Source organism: Rhineura floridana, chromosome 17 (genome assembly GCF_030035675.1).
Source record: "Rhineura floridana isolate rRhiFlo1 chromosome 17, rRhiFlo1.hap2, whole genome shotgun sequence".
In the NCBI taxonomy this organism is placed as follows: domain Eukaryota; kingdom Metazoa; phylum Chordata; class Lepidosauria; order Squamata; family Rhineuridae; genus Rhineura; species Rhineura floridana.
In genome coordinates, this window is record NC_084496.1 from 7,114,009 (window position 1) to 7,135,248 (window position 21,240).

General features: G+C 45.6%; 1 protein-coding gene and 1 pseudogene across 4 annotated transcripts; one reads left to right on the forward strand and one right to left on the reverse strand.

The window, feature by feature from the left end:
• Nucleotides 1-9,677: 9,677 nt before the first annotated feature.
• ANTKMT (adenine nucleotide translocase lysine methyltransferase) lies at nt 9,678-21,205 on the forward strand. Of its 4 annotated transcripts, none has more exons than XM_061599139.1 (6): nt 9,678-9,770; nt 12,588-12,751; nt 13,702-13,806; nt 14,832-14,972; nt 17,393-17,443; nt 19,390-21,205. In XM_061599139.1, the coding sequence occupies exons 2-6, from the start codon at nt 12,590-12,592 to the stop codon at nt 19,576-19,578; spliced, it is 648 nt and encodes a 215-aa protein (XP_061455123.1). In that variant the 5' UTR covers nt 9,678-9,770; nt 12,588-12,589; the 3' UTR covers nt 19,579-21,205. The 4 variants fall into 4 exon arrangements, with proteins under 4 accessions (XP_061455123.1, XP_061455126.1, XP_061455124.1 ...); XM_061599140.1 differs by lacking the exon at nt 9,678-9,770 and adding an exon at nt 9,794-10,039; XM_061599141.1 differs by lacking the exon at nt 9,678-9,770 and adding an exon at nt 11,240-11,528.
• On the reverse strand, nt 14,474-14,592 carry LOC133372176 (5S ribosomal RNA; annotated as a pseudogene).
• Nucleotides 21,206-21,240: the final 35 nt, after the last annotated feature.

A 21,240-nucleotide genomic window follows, 5' to 3' on the forward strand; every position in this document is an offset into this window, starting at 1 on the left:
AGCAGCTGACTGAGCTCTCCGGAGTTGGAGACATCTAAGCAAAGGCTAGATATCCATCTGCCAGAGATGCTGTAGTTGCATCCTGTATTGCAGATCCTTTACTGAACAGAGGGGTTGGACTAGATGGCCTCTAAGGTACATTCCAACTTATATGTAAAGGCGGAGGAGGATGATAAATTGGCATGTTATGTGAATATTATAAGAAGCCAATTTTCTAGCGGTGAAACTGACATCAGAAATAATAACAACAACAACAACAATAATGATGATAATAATAATAGTAATAATAGTGAGAATAGTAATAATATTTTTTTTTCTTTATATCCCACCTTTCCTGCATGGAAATCAAATTAGAAAAGTGGCCCATTAATGGAAAGATCTAAACCAGGTGTGGCAAGCGTTTGGCCTTCCAGATGTTGCTGAACAACAACTCCCATCATCCCTGGCCACTGGCCATGCTTGCTGGGGCTGATGGTAGCTGTAGTTCAGCAACATCTGGAGGGCCAAAGGTTTACCACCTCCAATCTAAAGGATGCTAACTTGGAACATTGTCCATGGCAGCTCCATGTCAATAGGGCAGTGGAATTCACTCCAGGTTTTAGTCCGAACTTTCAAGGAGCTGTCCAAGGTGCCGAAGCAAAAACCCAGAGTGGATTCCACTGCCCCACTGACATGGAGCCACCAGCCACCACTGAATGGTGGTATGCCAAATTGCCTTAAATGAAAAGCTCATCCAAAAGTGCCGTACGGTAAAAAGAAATAACCACACAGATACTTTCACTGCAGAATGGTACAAGCTTGTTGCAACAAGTCAAGCAACAACAGGAAGGTTCAAGACGCACATACAAGGATTTGGACTGCATGGTTGCAAAAGGACTATTTTGTCAGAATCTGATGTTGTCATATTTCTGCTATACTCACCTGGAAAATGAATTTTAAAAAATGATACATCATATGTCAACAAGGCCAATAATATTCTGCAGTTTGGTATGCGATTGTGCTTTTGTTTTTTGACTCTGTTTAGATTTTGAACATTTAAATAAAGAATAAGGTGTTTTTTTTAAAAAACCCAGCATTCAACATAAGAAAGAGAAAGCATCAGGGGTTTTTGCAAACAGTCTCCCACCCAGGCACTGATCAGACCCAGACCAGCTTAGATTCCACAACGCTGCTGCACCCAGGCTACATCAGATCATGCCGTGGAAAGGAATACGAAATGCAAAATGTGTTCCAGGAAAGTTCCATGAGTGGAAGTGGGTGGCAAATCGAATCTCTTGCGTCGTGCACAAATCCTTCCTGAAAAATAAATGCATAGCTAACATCTCGTGGGCCAGGCTTGGTCTCGTGGGCCAGGCTCACCACCAGCCTGCAAAGCGCCTTCGGGAATCTGTTTTGAATAAAAGAGCCAAGCTAGTCAGCCAGTCTAGAGTTTTACAATGGAAAGCTGGAAGAGGGGGTGGATTTCCCCCCCCCTCTCCCTCCCTACCCTCTTTAAAGTCAGGCCAACTTCCTTTGGCAGCTTTGGGTGAGATGGAGAAGGGAGAGGAGATGGCTTTGGCTGGGGGAGTGCAGAGAGAGAAGAGGCAACTTTCAAATAAAAATAATTTAAAAAGCAGAGAGAGGGGAGCAGCAACAGCAGCTGAGGAATGTTAATGCTGTGCAGTCTTCATTTCCACAGTCCCATTCACCACACCAGCAGTTTCCCAGCGGATTTGCTTGTAAGCCCTGCATTCCTCAGCAGACCAAAGGCATGAAGCCTTCGCTGCAAGGATTGGATCAGTCCTCTGTGTGGGAAAAAAAAAACTATCTCCAGCAACAAGCTCTGTCCCAGCCTTTTCTGTTGTTTTACAGATGCTTTCTATTGTTCCACTGTGTCATTTTACGAGTTTTTTAAAGTGCGATTTTGGTGGTGTTTTTTTTTAATTGATGATGATGATATTGCCATTTATAGACTGCTCACTAGCTGAAAGATCTCAAAAGCGGTTTACAGTAGAATACACAAGGTATAATAAAAAACTGTATCAAATTAATTTACAAAGCAAAATACGTGAACAAGATAAACACAATTTGAAAGTCAGAGTATTACAAACAGTATAATAGAAATAACAACCAGCATAGCACAATTCAGCCATTCACCATCTATTCCATGTAACCACTACCATCATTCACTACCTCAAACATATCAACCAATCACTCATAAATTTTGCAGATTATGCAGACACAAGGCTACATAAATAACACAATATTCAGATAACCAAGAGATTCACGTAACCATTTAGGATACTGGAAAATCTATAGCCCGATCCTATGCAGAGGGTTAAGCATGCCCAGCTCTGCACAGAATTGCCCGCAGAGATCTCTTTTCTTTGTGAGTGTTCTTAGGAATAATAATGTTTTATGAAGAGCTGAAGTGGATTCTTCTTTCAAAAAGAATTAGATAATTCTTAGAATTCTTATCAAATAAATAATTAGATTGACTGTAAATACTTTGGAAGCATTTGCTGAAACGTAGTATAGATATGATGATGACGATATTTCTATTCTGCCTTTCTTCCAAGGAACTGCAGCTCATGTACATGGTTCCTCACTACCACCTCCTTAATCCTCACAACAACCCTAGGAGATAGGGTTAGGCAGAGAGATAAGGACTGGCCCAACATTACCCAGTGACAGTGTGACAACTCACACATCTCCAGAAAAGAGGAAATGCGTCACCAAAAAAAAAGATGACAGATTTGCATAAGCAGATGTTTTTGTTTGTTTATTTAATGGGTTGTGTTTGTCGCCCACCTTCCCTCTAAGGAACTCAAGGTGATGCACATGGCTCCTCCCCTTCCCAATTTTATCCTCACAACAACCCTGTGAGGTAGGGTTAGGCTGAGAGATGGTGACTGGCCCAAGGTGAGCTATGTATGGATGCACATTTAGAAACAATTTCTGACACTGAAAGAGAAATGCAATACATTTCAGCGCATGGTCCAGGTGGCCTGTGAGCCTGCTCAGTTTGCTGCCCAAGTGCTAACAACTGATGGACAACTCCAAGGACCGAACAGCCCTTCAAAGAGGGGACGGGGGGCCTAGCTCAGTGGCAGAACATCTGCCTTGCATGCAGAAGGCCCCAGGTTCAACCCTCAAAGGCATCTCAAGGTAGGCCTGGGAAAGAGCTCTGTCTGAAGCCCTGCAGAGCTGCTACCAGTCAGTGTAGACAATGCTGGCCTAGATGGACTGATGGGTCTGACTCAGTCTAAGGCAGCTTCCCGTGTTGCAGAGTATTGCATATCCCTAGCTAAACGAGGCACCGCATGTGCACTTAGATGCTGCACTGACAGTTCTCCTTGACATGCACAGCCCTTCTTGGAAAGCTAAAATCCTAGTTATCATCTCTGTGGGAGGAGAGGTGTGGGGCAGCCCCCTCTGTTCTTCCTTCACTACCCAAGAGTTGTTGCGTGGGATTTTAGCTTAAAAAAAAAAAAAAAGCTGGGTTCAAGGCACACAGCACCAGCTGCTCCACACACGCTGCATGGGATCGGAGTGACAGTCTGGTGGTGAAACCATAGGGGAAGGAAGACAGTGTGTGAAGAGGCAGACTGAGAACAGATTGCCACCAGTTTGCCTGCTCAGAGTATCTACAACATCTCTGTGATAGGATCCAGCTGGGGGACAATGCTCACTTTACAGGGGAAGCCTAGGAGACATGGCTGGCATTACCTTTTTGTCCTGGAACAAGGGCTGGAAGGATCTGTCAATTTCAGTTCTCTCTGTCTCTCATTTTTCCAACCTTCAAGTCATTTCTGCAGCAATCTGCAATTTAAAAAATCCTCCAGCATTTTAGTGTGAATTTCTCCTAATAAATGTTTATTTATTTATTTATTTTCATTTCTAGACCGCCCATAGCTAATAGCTCTCTGGGCGGTGTACAAAACGAGATTAAAATACAATATAGAATAAAATCAGTAACAAAGGAACACATTAAACTAAAAACATAAACATAAAGCATTAAACATTAAAATGCGTGGGAGTATAGCCAGGTCTTAACCTGGCGCCTAAAAGAAAGAACCGTAGGCGCCAGGCGTATTTCCTCCGGTAAGCTGTTCCATAATTCGGGGGCCACCACAGAAAAGGCCCTAGATCTAGTAACAGTCCTCCGGGCATCCTGGTGAGTTGGTACCCGGAGGAGGGCCTTAGATACTGAACAAAGTGAACGGGTAGGTTCATAGCGGGAGAGGCGTTCCACAAGGTATTGCGGTCCCACACCGTGTAAGGCTTTATAGGTCAACACCAGCACCTTGAATCTAGCTCGGAAACAAATAGGTAGCCAGTGCAAGCGAGCCAGGACAGGTGTTACACATGCATTTTTGCATGATTTCACGCATGCACACTTTTCCCTAACACAGGCATTTTTGTAAACACTGTTTGGTTGGCAAACTGCATCGCAAAATTTGAATAAATGCGGATTTCAAAGGATGGCCATGCTTCGGTTCACATATTGTTTCGGAAAGTGCAAATTTGATATATTTGGCTTGAAATGCAAACTGAATCAAAATTCTCTCCTGTCCCTACCTGGAACATAGGAAGCTGACATATACCAAGTTATGAAAAATGCCCATAAGGTGTGTGTACATATTTGTCGATGCCCTTGTAATACTTATGTCCATCACTAGGTGCCACTATAGTGCTCTGTGTTAAGCATTAGTTTGTCCAGGCTGACTCCCAGCCCAATATAGAAAACCTGTGGACATCCAATTAAGCTGGATGTTGGGAAAAATCAGGACAGACAAAAGAAAGTCCTTCTTCACTAGGTGTATAGTTAAAACTATGGAATTCACTCCCACAAGCGGCAGTGATGGCCATTAACATGGTTGGCTTTAAAAGATTAGACAAATTCATGGAGAATATGGCTACTAGCCACAATGGCAATGCTCTCCCCTCCACAGTCAAAGGCGGTATGCTTCCGAATACCAGTTGCTGGAAACCGCAGGAAGGGAGAGGGCTGTTGCGCTCGGGTCCTGCTTGCGGGCTTCCCACGGGCATCCAGTTGGCCACTGTGAGAACAGGATGCTGGACCAGATGGGCCACTGGCCTGATCCAGCAGGCTCTTCTTATGTTTTATCAAATGCAAATGGTACATCAAGAATCCCAAGTTTTAGCACAATCCTCCAGCAATAGAAGAGGTTACCTATGCAGAGTCATGCAATCAGCTATGAATAGGGCCACCAGCTGTGGGGAAGCCCTCAAGGAGGACCTGAACACAGCAGCACTCTCCCCACTTGCCATGCTATCAGCAACTGGAGTTCAAAGCAGAGCTTGGAAAAGTTACTATTTTGAACTACAACTCGCATCAGCCCCAGCCAGCATGGCCACTGGATTGGGCTGATGGGAGTTGTAGTTCAAAAAAGTAACTTTTCCAAGCTCTGGTTCAAAGGCACACCGCCTCTGGTGGTGGAAGCAGAACATAGCCCAGTGCAGAGAGGGCTGTTGCACTCGGCTCCGGCTGGCAGGGTTCCAGTTGGCCACTGTGAGAACGAGACGCTGGACTAGATGGGCCTTGGGCCTAATCTAGGAAGGCGTTTCTTATGTTCCTAAGCTCCCGACCATGATGCGTGTGTTCTCCTGCCACCGATGGAGGCACTATGCTTCTGAATACGCCAGTTGCTGGGAATCACAAATGGGGAGAGTTGCTGTTGCGCTCAGGTCCTGCTTGCAGGCTTCCCACGGGGGCATCCGGCTGGCCACTGTGAGAACAGGACGCTGGACTGACCCAGCAGCAGGAGTTTCCTTACATTCTTATGAATAACAGTAAGGGAAGGGCACTTGCCTTTATGCCCTACCTGTTGGCTTCCTGGAGGATTCTGATTGGCCACTGTGAGGACAGGAGGTTGGACTAGATGGGCCACTGGCCTGATCCAGCAGGGCAATTGTTTTGTTCACACTGAAGTGATGGGCAGGACCAGAGACAAAAGCGGGGAGGGCTCACTCCCTCCTGGGCAACCTTTCATGGAGGATAAGGCTATCCATGGAGGATATCACCGACTACTAGCCACAATGGTGGATGGTGATGATGATGATGATGATGATGATGTTTGTATCCCACCTTTCCTCCAAGGAGCTCAAGGTGGTGTACATGATTCTCCTCCCTGTCCATTTTATCATCACAACAACTCTGTGCAGTAAGTTAGACTGAGCAAGTGTGACTGGCTCAAGGTCACCCAGTGAGCTTCATGACTGTGTGTGGATTTGAACCCTGGTTTCTCAGGTCCTAGTCTAATACTCTAACTGCTACACCACACTGGGTCTCCAGATCATTGGTCCCTCTAGCTCAGTATTGCCTACACTGACTGGCAGCAGCTCTCCAGGATTTCAGACAGGGGTTTCTCCCAGCCCTACCTGGTGATGCCACGGATTGAACCTGGAACTTTCTGCATGCAAAACAGATGCTCTCCCACTGAGCTACACCCCTACCTCCCCTGTCGGAAACAGTAAGCTTGGGGAATCACAAGCATTGGAGAGCATTGTTGCACTCAGGTCCGGCTTGCAGGCTTCCCGGGAGCATCTGGCTGACCACTGTGTGAACAAGATGCTGGTCTAGATGGGCCTTTGGCCTGATCAAGCAACCAGGCCCTTCTTATGTTTATCAAGATGAGACTTTACTCCCACATTCCAGAAAACCAAGAAGTATGCACTTGCAAATAAGTTTGACAAGTAGATGAAAGGAGCCACAGGCTCTGCCATCCAAAAGCCAAAGGGGATGAGGATATTGGCGTTTCTTTATAGAAGCAATGCATCACACTGGGCTCTTGGCCAATATTCCTGTCTGTGACCACCCCACCCCACTCCTCCCTGGACCCCAGAGTTTATTTGGGCAGCAGAGGTCTAAAGGGCTGTTGGTTTAAGGAGGCGAAGGAGGGCTGGCTTCACGCTGAGGCAATTTGTTTAGTGGCCTGTCGGATGATGGATGTTTCCCTCCCTCTGAACTTAGCCGTCCAGCAGGATCACATTTCCCTCTTGCGCCGGACGCACGATGCCAAAAGCCACAAGCCGGGTGGAGGCTGTTATTTATACAAACTTCCCTTCCTTTTTTTTTTCATCCTCTACCCTCTTGTGGTTTGTTTTTTCAAGATGTAATCTAAGACATAAAGTCCAGCATTGCCTGGATTTCAGGGGTAGCAAAGCCTGGGAGACCAGGGTTCGAATCCCCACACAGCCACGAAGCTCCCTGGGTGACCTTGGGCCAGTCACTGCCTCTCAGCCTCGTGAAAACCCTCTTCATAGGATCGCCGTAAGTCGGGATCAACTTAAAGGCAGTACATTTACATTTTTTTAAGAGATGGTTAAGAGGAAAAGCCCAACTAAAATGGGGAGAACCCCGTAATGGCTTAGAAAAATCCTTTTGGGGAAATGGCCACAGCCCAGCGGTGGAGCATCTGCCTTGCATGCAGAAGGTCTCAGGTTCAACCCCTGACATTTCTACGTAGGGCTGGGAGGGACTCCTGCCTGGAACCCTGGAGAGTCGCAGCTGGTCAGTGAGCTTGATGGACCAATTGTCTGACTCAGTATTATTCTTATTTATTGTATTTATATACCTCCCCATAGCCGAAGCTCTCTGGGCGGTTTACAATAAGTAAAAACATTAAAAACAAATATACAAATTTAAAAACACATCTTTTGAAAACAATTTAAAGGCAATTTAAAACAATTTAAGGTAGCTTCCTATATTTCTAGATCTTGGGTTCACACACACCCCTTGACAAGGTTGCTAGCAAAAGTGACTTGTCGTGAGATAAGGCTATGGATTTGGGGTGCTGTTAAGGATGGCAGACAGATCTGACTCATGGACACACATCTCTGTCCTATTCTGGGTACAACTTTTTAAGAAGGACATTCATACATTAGATGTGGGGGAGCCAATGTGCTGCCCTCCAGAAGTTGTTGCTGTTGATGATGATGATCTGTTTTTTGCTTGTTACCTAAAAGGTCTCTAAGTGGTTTACATTTAAAAATATAAACACATTATTCCATTAAGAATTCACACACACACACCGTCCATCCATCCTCAGGAAGCTTTGGCAGCGCACTTCACAGCAGAATAAAATCAGCAAAAGCCTGGGATTGCAACTCTCATCAGCCCCAGTCAGCAAAGCAAATGGCCAGGAGTTATGGGAGTTGTAGTCCAAACGTCTGGAGGGCACCCCATTGGGTACCCCTGCACTAGAGTGTGTCCAGAGGAGGACGACCAAAATGGTGAGGGTTCAGGAAACAAAGGCTCGTGGGGAACGGCTATAAGAGCTGGGTATGTTTAGCCGGCAGAAGAGAACATTTAAGGAGAGGCACGATAGCTGTCTTCAGTTGCCTGAAGACTCTTCTCAGTAGCTAACACTCTCCTCTTTTATGCTTATTGATTCCTAGGGATGTCTGTTGTTGTGGAAGAAAGCATTAACAAGGATCTCATTCTCAACCCCGCAGCGAAAAAAGGGGGAGGGGGCTTGGCTGTGACTAACATGAAGGGATCCTGCACTTCTGAATTTGCCACTACGCTACTGCCTGAAACCCGGGTTCAAATCCCTACTCGGCCATGAAGCTCACTGGGTGACCTTGCACCAGTCACTGCCTCTCAGCCTAACCTACCTCACAGGGTTGTTGTGATGATGAAATGGAGAGGTGGGAGAAACTGTGAAAAAGGCAAATTCCATGCTAGCGATAATTAGGAAAGGTATTGAAAATAAAACAGCCGATATCATAATGCCGTTGTATAAATCTATGGTGCGGCCGCATTTGGAATACTGTGTACAGTTCTGGTCGCCTCATCTCAAAAAGGATATTATAGAGTTGGAAAAGGTTCAGAAGAGGGCAACCAGAATGATCAAGGGGATGGAGTGACTCCTTTACGAGGAAAGGTTGCAGCATTTGGGGCTTTTTAGTTTAGAGAAAAGGCGGGTCAGAGGAGACATGATAGAAGTGTATAAAATTATGCATGGCATTAAGAAAGTGGATAGAGAAAAGTTCTTCTCCCTCTCTCATAATACTAGAACTCGTGGACATTCAAAGAAGCTGAATGTTGGAAGATTCAGGACAGACAAAAGGAAGGACTTCTTTACTCAGCGCATAGTTAAACTATGGAATTTGCTCCCACAAGATGCAGTAATGGCCACCAGCTTGGACGGCTTTAAAAGAAGATTAGACAAATTCATGGAGGACAGGGCTATCCATGGCTACTAGCCATGATGGCTGTGCTGTGCCACCCTAGTCAGAGGCAGCATGCTTCTGAAAACCAGTTGCCGGAAGCCTCAGGAGGGGAGAGTGTTCTTGCACTCGGGTCCTGCTTGCAGGCTTTCCCCAGGCACCTGGTTGGCCACTGTGAGAACAGGATGCTGGACTAGATGGGCCACTGGCCTGATCCAGCAGGCTCTTCTTATGTTCTTATGTTCTTAACTCCACCTTGAGCTCCTTGGAGGAAAGGCGGGACAGAAATCCAATAATAAATGAATAAATAATGCTGACTATATGCAGGTCGCGCTGTTTGTCCAGCATCGAACCCAGTTTTGTCTGCTCTGATATACCCAAATATCCCAGGTGTCGGAGTCCTGTCGTGTTTTCGCATCTGCTGCTGGTACCTTTAACAATACAAGACCGACGAGGGATCCCTACGCTTTCCCTTTCGCTCGCTCCAGAGGAGGAGGGGGGAACGGAATGCGCCTCGGGTGCGTGTTTCCACACGGAGCGCCATAAAGAGCGGGCTGCTGCTGGAGACTGCACGGAGCGGGCTTCCGGGAGAGGTATTGGGGGCACGTGTAGGGGACAATCGCGGGCGGCACGCAACACTAGGAGCGGTTTAATTTGTGTCTAAAAAGATCGAGATTGCCGCCGGGGCGCCATGCAATCTCATCAGCCCCTCAATGAGATGCCTGTGCTTATCTCCGGATCCCTTGGCTGCTCAGTGGGAAGGGCGGTGTGCCGTCTGCCCATGCTCAGAAACCCCCCTCGTTCTTTCTGGCTGTTGTTCTCACATTTTATCCCACCTCGCGTCCAAGGATCTCAGGACAGAGTGCGTTGTTCTGCCCCATCTCTATACATTTTATCTTCACCACAACCCTGTGGGGTAGATTAGGCGGGGAGTGGGTGCACAACTCAAGGTCACCTGGTGAGCGTGGTGGCTGAGTGGGAAGGGTTCAAAGCTGGAGATTGTGTCCGACTAAAGTTTACTCAAAATAGAGCCACTGAAATTAACAGTTTGAATCATTTCATTGGGTCTACTCTGAGTAGGACTAACACTGGATACAGCCTTGGGTCTCCCTGGGCCTAGTCTGGAACTCTAACCACTTCACTACACAGTTATTGTAGTTGCTATGGAGTTGATGCCTTGACAACACAAGAAAGTTAGAAAGTTCTAGGGTCGCTTTAGTTAAGATTAAAGCTTGCATACACACTTAACTGGGGGAGCCAGTGTGGTGTAGTGATTAGAGTGCTGCACTAGGACCTAGGAGATGAGGGTCTGAAGCCCCACTTGGCTATGAAACTAACTGGGTGACTTTGTGCCAGTCATTGTTTCTCAGCCTAACCTACCTCATAGGAATGGGTGAGAATTTTGATTCAGTTCACATTTCAAGCAGAGTTTATCAAATTTGCACTTCCCAAAACAATATGAGAGCCGAAACACATTCTTTGAAATCCGCATTTATTAGAATTTTGGGGTGCAGTTTGCCAACTAAACAATATTTACAAAAATGCAAGTATTAGGGGAAAGTGCATAAAAATGAATATATGAGTGAAAATAACAGTCAAAAAGGCATGATGTGATGACAAATGGCTTGCAAAAATGTGTACCTTTGTCAAAACTGCCTACACAAAAGTGTTTATTTGGAGAAATTTGCACTAAAACGGTGGAGAATTTTCATGAGAATTTTTTTTAAAAAGTCACAGATCGCTGCAGAAATGTAGAGAACTGAATTTAACACTGGAAAAATGGGAAACTGGGAGAATCGAAATTGACAGATCTTCCATCTCTACTCATAGGATTGTTGTGAGGATAGAATGGGAAGAGGGAGAATCTTGTATACCACCTTGAAATGAAAGAAGAAGAGTAAGGCCCTTTAATTCAGTGAGACTGATTTCTGAGTTAATCATGCATAGAATTGTGCTCTCCCTGTGTATTCCTGCAATATGATAACAAAGTGTATTTATTTATTTATTTAACATATTTCTATCCCGCCCTTCTACCCTATAATAGGGCACTCAGGGCGGCTTACAAAAGTAAAATCAAACATGTACATAATAAAATTGTAAACAATAAAATCACAAAAGCATTAAAATAATTAAAATACATAAAATATAATTAAAATACATAAAATACACTATACACACACACACACACTTATAGGGAGTGGTACTAAACTGGACTACAAGGGTAAAATTTAACGTAGATTTATCAAGTTCAAGGTGCTGCTTTTGGTGTACAAAGCCCTGTACCTTGGGACCAAGATACCTGAAAGATCATCTTACCCCTTATATACCCAGTTGATCACTACGCTGTGCAGGTGAGGGTCTCTTGCAGATATCATCTTATCAGGAGGTCCATTCTCCACAACATAGGAAGCAGACCTTTAGTGTAGTGGCACCTACCCTTTGGAATTCCCTCCTCTTAAATAATAGACAGAGAGCCAGTGTGGTGTAGTGGTTAGGTGTTGGACTACGACCTGGGATACCAGGGTTCAAATCCCCACACCGACATGAAGCTCACTGGGTGACCTTGGGCCAGTCCCTGCCTCTCAGCCTCAGAGGAAGGAAATGGTAAACCCCCTGTGCATGAAAACCCTATTCGAAGGGTCGCTATAAGTTGGAATTGACTTGGAAGGCAGTCCATTTCCATTCAAATAATTTCGGTGCCTACTGAAGACCTTCCTCTTTCAACAAGCCTTTTAAGTAGAGACCTTATCCCAGTCTGCAACTGTGTTGAAATTGCTTTTAAAGATGTTTTTAAAGCTTTTTTTAAAAAGATGTTTTAAACATATTTTTAATATGTTTTAAAGTCTTGTTTTTAAGATGTTTTTAATGTGCTTTTAGTGTTTTTGCATGTTGCTCTGGGCTCCTGGGAGGAAGGACAAGATATAAATTTAACAAATATATATATTGTAAAAAGGGGATAGCAGAAAAATAAAAAAGCACTTTTGCAGCAGCTGCAGCTTTAAAACAAACAAATGTTGACCTAATGCTAAAATTGCTGGATTTGATAATGCTGAAGAAATAGTGTTAATGCCCCCAATTCTCAAATATGTTTCTCAAGCATCAGGTTTCCTAAGCTATTAATAATCCCCCCCACCTTTTCTAACGGAATCAAACAGATATTCAGTAATAATATTGTGTTGTGTGTAATATATATATATATATATATATATATATATATACACACACACACATCTGCTGTTGTTTTTAGCTTTGTTACTTCTCTTTATTGTATCTCGTACATCCCCTTGAGACGCTTGTGTTGGAAGGCAATAAATAAATAAATCATGGGTTGGAGTGGAGAAGTTGGCGCTGTTGTATTCTTCTCCCAGGGAAGCGTATATAGTGTAATGAATGAATGTTTGCTCTTGCAGACATGGATCCTGAAGATGCTGAAGAGCTAGCAGCTGAGTTGCATGGAAAGGCTATGGGTGTCTTGGACCTTTTGCAGATTGCAACAGGCGCTGGCTTAACTGCCTATGTTGTGTGGGCTGGAATTCTCATGCCAGGATTCCGCAGTGTGCCTTTGAAATTACAGGTACGCACTGGACGATTTGGTGGGACTTCTAAGGGGAGAGTGGAACTGCTAACTGGAACTTGAATTTGTTGCGTTGGGAGAGACCTTCTGAAGGCAGGACTATCTCTTATAAATCTGGCTGGCCACTGTGAGAACAGGATGCTGGCCTGATCCATCAGGCTCATATTCGTAAATAAGGACATTTGGAATTAAAAAAACACACACCTGAAGATGTCTCATAGAAATTTGATCCAGATATTTGGATTTTTAATCACTTTTTTTTCCACAGTCTATATCAGGGGTAGCCAACTTGGTGCTTTCCAGACATTGTGCCCTAATGTGATACTCTACAGTGGCCATCAACCCCAGCAACCATGGCTGATGTTCGGGGATGATGGGAGTTGTAGTCCTGCACAGTCTGGAGAGTACCATGTTGGCTGCCCTTACTTTAAGGCAGTGGGGGCCAGGAGGAAACCTGTGGCCCTCCAGATGTCGCTGGACTACAACTCCCAACAACCTCAGCCAGTATTAGCAAAGGTCAGGGATGCTGTCATCAGCTGGAGGGCCACCACTTCCCCAGTGCTTCTCTAAGGTGTCACAAGGCTGTGTTGTTTTTGCTGCAGCAGATTATCATGGAAATTATCTGGAAGGCACAAGGATGCCTTAATAGGGATACTGCCTGTTGGTAAGTATTCAGCTAGATCGAATAGATTGTGTTGATCTGACTCAACACAAGATAATTCAGTATAAGTTGCATCAAGTCACCTTTTACCTCTTCCAAGGTCTGGTTCGCCCACAGGCCCCTGTCAGCATCACTGTGCATGCTAGGGTGGATGGGAATTGTAGTCCAAAAAATCTGGAAGGCACCAGGTTCATGAAGACTGTTTTAGGGTGCCATGCCATGCCATGCCTGGGAACTCTACGGTGCCTTCCAACGCAGAGCTTGCTTTTCTCCTCTTCTTTTCACCCAGGTGCCATATGTCCCGGCAAATGCCAGTCAAGTGGAGAATGTGATGTCGCTGCTGAAAGGGCGCTCTGGGAAGATGGTGGATTTAGGCTCAGGAGATGGCAGAATTGTAAGAACAGCTGGGTAGGCCTACTTGAAAGAACCCTACAATACAGAATGAGTTTAAATGAATTTAAATGAAAGGAATCTAGAGGTGCCCTTCTACTCACAGAAAAACATCTATGAATGAGGAGGACACCTTTTGATCTAACCTCAAAAGCTGCAGCTGGCTATGCATTGTTTGTTGTTATATGCCTTCAAGTTGATTATGACTTATGGCGACCCTATGAATTTTTATATATATATTCATAAGATTTTCATGGTAAGAGGTATTCAGAGGTGGTTTACCATTGCCTTCCTCTAAGCTGGTATAGCACAGTGGGGAAGAGAGCCTGGCTCGGAGTCCAGAGTCTGTGAGTTCAAATCCCCGCTCGTGTCTCCTGGGTGTCAAGGGCCAGCTAAAGATCACCCCCAAAGTGAGTGGCTCAGGGGTTATGTGCCCTGCCACCTGTGGGCACGCTGCACAGTCCCAAGGAGCCCAGTTGCCCCCCAGCTGGCAGTTGAGGACAAAGAAGGGGCTGGTTGTGCAGCTGTGGCAAGCTGAGCAGGCCCTGGCCAGCTGGGGAGGAGAGGGAGGCAATAGCAAACCCCCTCTGAATACTGCTTACCATGAAATCCCTATTCATAGGGTCACCATAAGTCGGGATCGACTGGAAGGCAGTCCATTTCCATTTTCAAGGCTACGGCACCAGGCATTCCCAAGCAGTCTCCCATCCAAGTACTAACCAGGCCTGACCCTGCTTAGCTTCCAAGATCAAATGAGATCAGGTGTGTTCAGGATAGTGTTGGTGCAGGCGCTACACACTGTACATAAGTCAAAATAAAGGCAATCTTAATATAGCCTCTCACACACAAAAACCCACCTTGTAATCTATTTACAAATACATCACTTTGCAGGCAAAGACCTCTGGCAGGTTGCCAGTCGATAATATTCGGCTTGATGAATAGCTAAACCTGTTAGAAGGTAGCGGCTTCCTATGATTCTAAAGAATAAAAATCCAGTATATCAGATAAACCCTCTGGCTGTGCTTCCAGGTACTAGAGGCCTACAAACGAGGCTTCAGGCCAGCTGTTGGCTACGAGCTCAATCCATGGTTGTTGCGACTGTCCCGCTATCGTGCCTGGAAGGCCGGGTGTTCCAGAAAAGTTTTCTACTGTCGGGAAGATCTTTGGAAGGTGAGAGAAGAGGCTTCGTGAAATGGGACTGAGGATCTGGGGGCGATGAGAGGGATGCAAAACACCAGGGGTTATATTCAGTGTTAGTCCTCCTAAGAGTAGACACATTAGAAATGAATGGGCATGACTGTTGAAGGTCTATTCATTCCAGTGGGTCTTCTGAGTAAAAGTTAGTTGGACAATCAAGCTATGCTCTTACTAGAACTAAGAGAGTCGGGTCCATTAATTTCAGTGGGTCTACTCTGAGGAGGACTAAAGCTGGATACAGCCATTTAGCTTCATGTATGTCACTGAGAGAGTGCGTGTGTGTGATGCAGGTGGGAGGACTGTCTCTACATTTATTTTATTATTTATTTAGTACATTTGTATGCCACTATTCATCACCAGGTGACCTCAAAGCGACTTCTGCAGCAAGAATAAAACAATCTTAATAAAAACAATTGAGAACATAATCATAATAAAAAAACTTCAACAGTATCAATAAATAACATCACAAAATACGTTGCAAATTAAGCACGTCTCCAGGTCGCTGGATCTTTTATATTTATTTAACAAAATGTATATACCACTTGAATGCAGAAACCTCTAAGCGGTTTACAAAAAACATTAAAATTATCAATAAAATAAATCAGCAATTTAAAAACATATTTAAAGCAATTAAAAACAGCTACTGATTACTCGGATTAAAACGCATCCACATTTATGTGCCTTCCTAAATAAAAAGGTTTTTAAGCAGGCGCCGAAAGGAATTCTGCGAAGGCACCTGCCCAACGTCATTGGGCAGGGAGTTCCAAAGACTAGGCGCTGCCGTGCTAAAATAATAATTACTTACAAGGCTGGAACGGTATTATGTGGCACCTGTAACAGTGCCAGTTCCACAGAGCGAAGTGCTTGAGTGGGTGTATATGGGGTAAGGTGGTCTCGCAAGTAACCTGAGGTTGGTTGAGATCAGGGATGGGGAACCTCAGACCCAGAGACCAAATGTGGCCCTCCAGCCCACACCACTCACTGGCCCTGATTCGCACACTGAACATTTTTGTCTGCCTGGATTGTGTCCTTGAACTCTGACAGTGCCTCTTGGTTGTCCAAATGAAGGTTACAGAGGGAAAGTAACCTACCGTACATACATTTGTGACACTGCCCACTTTTGCCCCTAGCCCCACCCACTATTAGCATGTGGGCCATGGAAGGTTGACCCCCAGATGGGAATGTGGCCCTCTGGCTAAAAAGGGCTCCCCCTAACCCTGGTTTATAGAAGCAGCAGAATCGAGAGCAGAAGTTCTTCTAGTTGAGGTTAAACTCTGGAATTCACTCCCACGGGAAATTTATGGCCGCCAACTTGGTTGGCTTTAAAAAGCAATTGGAGACATTCATGGAGGATGAGGTTGTCATTGGCTACCAGCCATGACAGCTATGCTCTGCCTCCACAGTCAGGCTGCATGCTTCCGAACACCAGTTGCTGGGAACTGCAGGAAGGGAGAGTGCTCTTGTGCTCAGGTCCTGCTTGCAGGCTTCTTATGGGGACATCTGACTGGCCACCCTGAGAACAGGATGCTGGACTAGATGGGCCACTGGCCTGACCCAGCAGGCTCTTATGTTCTAGGACTGTACCATTTCAGGCTGCAGGCCAGTTCTTCAAGCTCTTCTTCATACAGTCTGTTTTTTATTTTTTATTTATTTCTTACATTTATATACCGCCTTTTCCTCCAAGGAGCTCAAGGCGGAGTACATGATTCGCCACTCCCCATTATATCCCTACAACAACCCTGTGAGGTAAGTTAGGCTGAGAGGCAGCGACTGGCCCAAGGCCACCCAGGGAGGTTCATGGCTGAATGAGGATTTGAACCCTGGTCTCCCAGGTCAGAGTCTGACACTCCAACCACTTCACCATTTTGGATTTTTTTCGTTAAGCAGCACGTACATTTTCTTAAATAATTAAAAATGAACAAACAGCCCAACAACATCTGGAGGGCCGCAGGTTCCCCCATCCCAGATTTGGACCAGCACTGTCTACTCCAACTGGCAGCAGCGCTCTAATTTAGCAGCCTTTCATAGCCCCTCTGTTGCCAGAGATCCCTTTTTAAACTGAGGATGCCAGGGACTGAACCTGGAATCTGCTGTACACGGAAGCATGTGCTTTCACCACTGAGCGGATGCTCCTTTCCCAAGTGTCTGAGGAATTCTGAGGCTTCGTGTATGGCAATATGAAGCTGCCGTACAACGAGCCAGACTCCTTGCCTGTCTAACCCAGTATTGTGAAGTCCAGTTAGCAGACAGTCTCGGGCATCGCATGGTCTTTCCGAACTCTTCTACTCAAGATCCCTTTTAATTGAAGATGCGATGCTGAGCGCTTGGGGATCCAACCGAGGCCCCGGGCATTGGATCAGGTTAACCAGTAGTCTTCTTCATCTCTCTGAAAGGTGAATCTGTCAGACTGCAAGAACGTCACTGTGTTCCTGGCACCCAGTGTGGTAAGTTTCTATATTTTATAGCCAGCATTTCCCTGCTATTTTTATTACTTTCATTTATTGCCTGCCCTTCACCCTAAGGTCCCAGGGCAGATCCCAATAATTTAAAATGCCACATATTTAAAACTGTTTAAAGCGTATTACAATTGCCACAATAGGGTGGGCCCTACAAAAAGGCCAGGGTAAAGAGGTGCCTCTTTAGCATATGACAGAAACTGCACTGAAGGTGCTAGGCGGACTTCTGTGGGGAGGGAGGTCCGCAGCTGAGTGTTGGGGGCTGTCACAGGCTGTGCCCTCTCCCAGGATACAGCCATCTCCACCATCCGCTTCTGAGGTCAGTAGAACTACCAAGGGGGCTCCCTCTTGGTAAATTCTCTAACTGGGTTACATAAAAACAAAATTCAGAGAAGTGCCAATTTCAAAGGATGCCTACGTTTTGGTTTGCATATTTACTTATATTTATTTTTATATTGATATCTCACTTTTTTTGTATCGGGAAGGGCAAATTATGTAAGTTCACCTTTAAAGGCGAACAAAACCCAGTATCTACCCCATCCCTATCAGCACTGCAACTGAAAGAGAAGCGACTCCCTTACGTGGAAAGGTTGCAGCATTTGGGGCTTTTCAGTTTAGAGGAAAGGCGGGTCAGAGGAGACATGATAGAAGTGTATAAAATTATGCATGGCATTGAGAAAGTGGATAGAGAAAAGTTCTTCTCCCTCTCTCATAATACTAGAACTTGTGGACATTCAAAGAAGCTGAAAGTTGGAAGACAAAAGGAAGGACTTCTTAACTCAGCGCATAGTAAACTATGGAATTTGCTCCCACAAGACACAGTAATGGCTACCAGTTTGGATGGCTTTAAAAGAAGATTAGACAAATTCATGGAGGACAGGGCTATCCATGGCTACTAGCCATGATGGCTGTGCTCTGCCACCCTAGTCAGAGGCAGCATGCTTCTGAAAACCAGTTGCCGGAAGCCTCAGGAGGGGAGAGTGTTCTTGCACTCGGGTTGGCCACTGGTTGGCCACTGTGAGAACAGGATGCTGGACTAGATGGGCCACTGGCCTGATCCAGCAGGCTCTTCTTATGTTGTTAAGCAGACAGGTGCACCTTGGGACAGCCGAAGCTCAATTTCGAGCCTAGCCAACATCCAAAAGGATTTTGGCTCTGCTCGTAAAATGCTGAAGTGGAGATTCATTTGCAAATCTCCCCAGTTCTGAAAGAAAGAAAGAAATCAGCAATATTGCTACGCTACAGAATTGTTTCTGCCCAAGAGGACAAAAGAAATCATACTCCGCTCCAGAACAGTCTTCCCTGCCTCTTCCTTGCTGGTGGATCTTCCAGCAGCAAATGTAACGCCAAGTGCAAGGCCTTTCTCAGCAAGGAGCCATCGAGCAGTAAAGAGCAATGAGTTTGCAACAATTCTTGGCTTTCAGGAAAGGTTTTTAATCCAGGCTTTCAAATAAATCACCAGAAATGAAAGGTCCACATAGCCAGACGTTAGTTGCTTGTGGCCTAAAGGGAAACAGGCACTGCGCTTTGATTCCTTGTTTGCGTGGAGATCATTGGCAACAACGGCCAGGCAAGTGGCTCTTTGCAAGCCTGGTTTGGCTACCTTTCCAAACTTGTCTCCCCGCACTGAAAGGGCCCCTCCCCATCGCTGTGGATTTATCTTGGGTGGAGCAATGCCTGTCTTAGGCACTGGCTGGCAGCAGCTGACCAGGGTTTCCAGCAGGGTTCTCTCCCAGCCCTGCCTGGAGATGTCAAGAACTGAACCTGGGACCTCCTGCAGGCAAAGCTCTACCACAGAGCTACCGCCCTTCCCCAGTGTCAAATCCAAGGATTCGGCTCTCTTGAGGATAGAGGGGGATCAATGGCCAGTACTTTTTTTACAAAGAAAGAACGGACACCCTTAACGGCACAGCCTCTTCTCTCCCCTTTCTCAGCTGCTGCTTCTGGAAAGAAAGCTGCTCGTGGAACTTCCAGAGGAGGCCCGCGTGGTTGCTGGACGCTTTCCCCTCCCCAGCTGGACACCCACCAGCATGGCTGGGGAAGGTCTGAATCGAGCCTGGGCTTACGATATGAAGACTGTACGGCAAGCCCAGCTGGACAAACCAGAGGGAAGCCCGGTATAGCAACCTGCCAGCTTGGGAAACCCGCGTGCATTTTGCAAGACAGGCAAGGGCTGTTTCCGGCTGCTGGGAAAGCAAATGGGCTTCTTTCGAATTGCTAAGCTTAACAGCCCCTTTCAACCTCCAGAGGGAAGCAGAGAGGAACAAGGAAATGATTTGTCGGGAGAAATCACCTGGTTTGGGCTCCCCCGCCCAATTAGAATCCTGAAACTCCCAAGAACCTTTGCCAAAAGATTGGCCATATTTGTCTTTTCGTTATGGGTCAGTGTATATATTTTGTTTGTTAATGATGAACTCTCGCAATACATATTTTTCTACTCATCTCTGTTTGCCGTACAGTGGCCAGCTTCAGCGAAGATCTGGCTTCTTTGAGGTTGTGACCCCATCTCATGCCTCGTCATGGAGTTTGTGTTGGGAAAGACAGGAGTTTGAGATCCTCAGTTTGAGATACTGATTTATTTTACTCACTAGGTGTGTGTACTGATTCCCCACACAGTGCGCTGGTTTACATGTAACACTAAACCATGGTTTAGCATTGTCTAGGTGAGCCTCCATTAGCTCAAGAAAGTGTTCACACACTCCGCTGTCCATGAGGCCGGGAGGAGGACTTTGGCTGAATTAAGCTTTGCTTTCAAAGAATCTCATACCAATCAGGGAGCCTAGTCTGTAACAGCCAACGGTTAGTGACTAAACGAACCAACTTCAAGCTCTGGGTTATGAAGCTGGTTGTTGAATTAGCCATTTCACTGGAGCTCCTAATGAGCATCTGAACATCAGCCAGTAATGCAGGTTGCTTGGAGCAAGACAGAAAGGGGAGAGGGCATCATGCAAATATCAAAATAAGAAATGGGTGGCTTGCATTTGGAACCTGAGAGCCCACTGAGTGTCGTGAATCGAGTGTGTGAGACCAGGGTTCAGCTCCTTACTCCACCATGACTATCGGAGAGTGACCTTGCACCAGCCAGTGTTTCTCATCTCAGCCTACCTCCCAAGGCCACTGTGGGACAGGTTGTGGTGGAGACACAACCCTGTGCACTATGACTCCGAACTCCTTGGAGGAAGGCTTTTAAAAGAAGCAATCAAAGAAATGGTTGCTGAAAGACTTCCATAAGCTACGTGCTTCCTGTCTGGGGGATGGAAGTACTCCCAACTAATCTAATATTGGTTATAACTTACAAGTCCTTTTCGATGCTGGTCCATCTTATTTAAAGAATAGACTTTCTCTTCTTGGAGAAGGTGGTCACACCAGATCCTCAGCTGTTAGATCTCTTGTTGTTCCTTCAATTAGAGTGGCCAAATTAGCCGGCACTAGGTCTAAAGCCTTTTGTATCGCGGCTCCCTTACTATGGAATACCTTGCCAATTGCCATTCGCCTAGCGCCATCACTTTTGTGTATTAGGAAGCAGCTGAAAACCTGGCTTTTTGATTAGGTAGGAGGTGCAATTTGTCATGCTGGGTAGTTGAAGGTGTGGTTCTGGCCTTTTGTTTTCCTGATTTTTATTGGATTTAATTGACTGTTCTGTATTTTGTGTTTTGACATTTATTATGTATTATACTTTTATTGTACGTCGCCTAGAGTGACAGGATTCTACCTGCCAGATAGGCGTCTAATAAATTTTAGATAATAATAGTTGCCGTTCAGGCCAAGGTGCCAGTCCTCTTTGA

Coding starts and splice junctions, on each gene's coding strand:
- ANTKMT (XM_061599139.1), top strand. CDS start 12,590: ATGGATCCTGAAGATGCTGAAGAGCTAGCAGCTGAGTTGCATGGAAAG. Junction 12,752..13,701: donor GTGTGCCTTTGAAATTACAG/GTACGCACTGGA, acceptor CTTTTCACCCAG/GTGCCATATGTCCCGGCAAA. Junction 14,973..17,392: donor GTCGGGAAGATCTTTGGAAG/GTGAGAGAAGAG, acceptor TCTCTCTGAAAG/GTGAATCTGTCAGACTGCAA.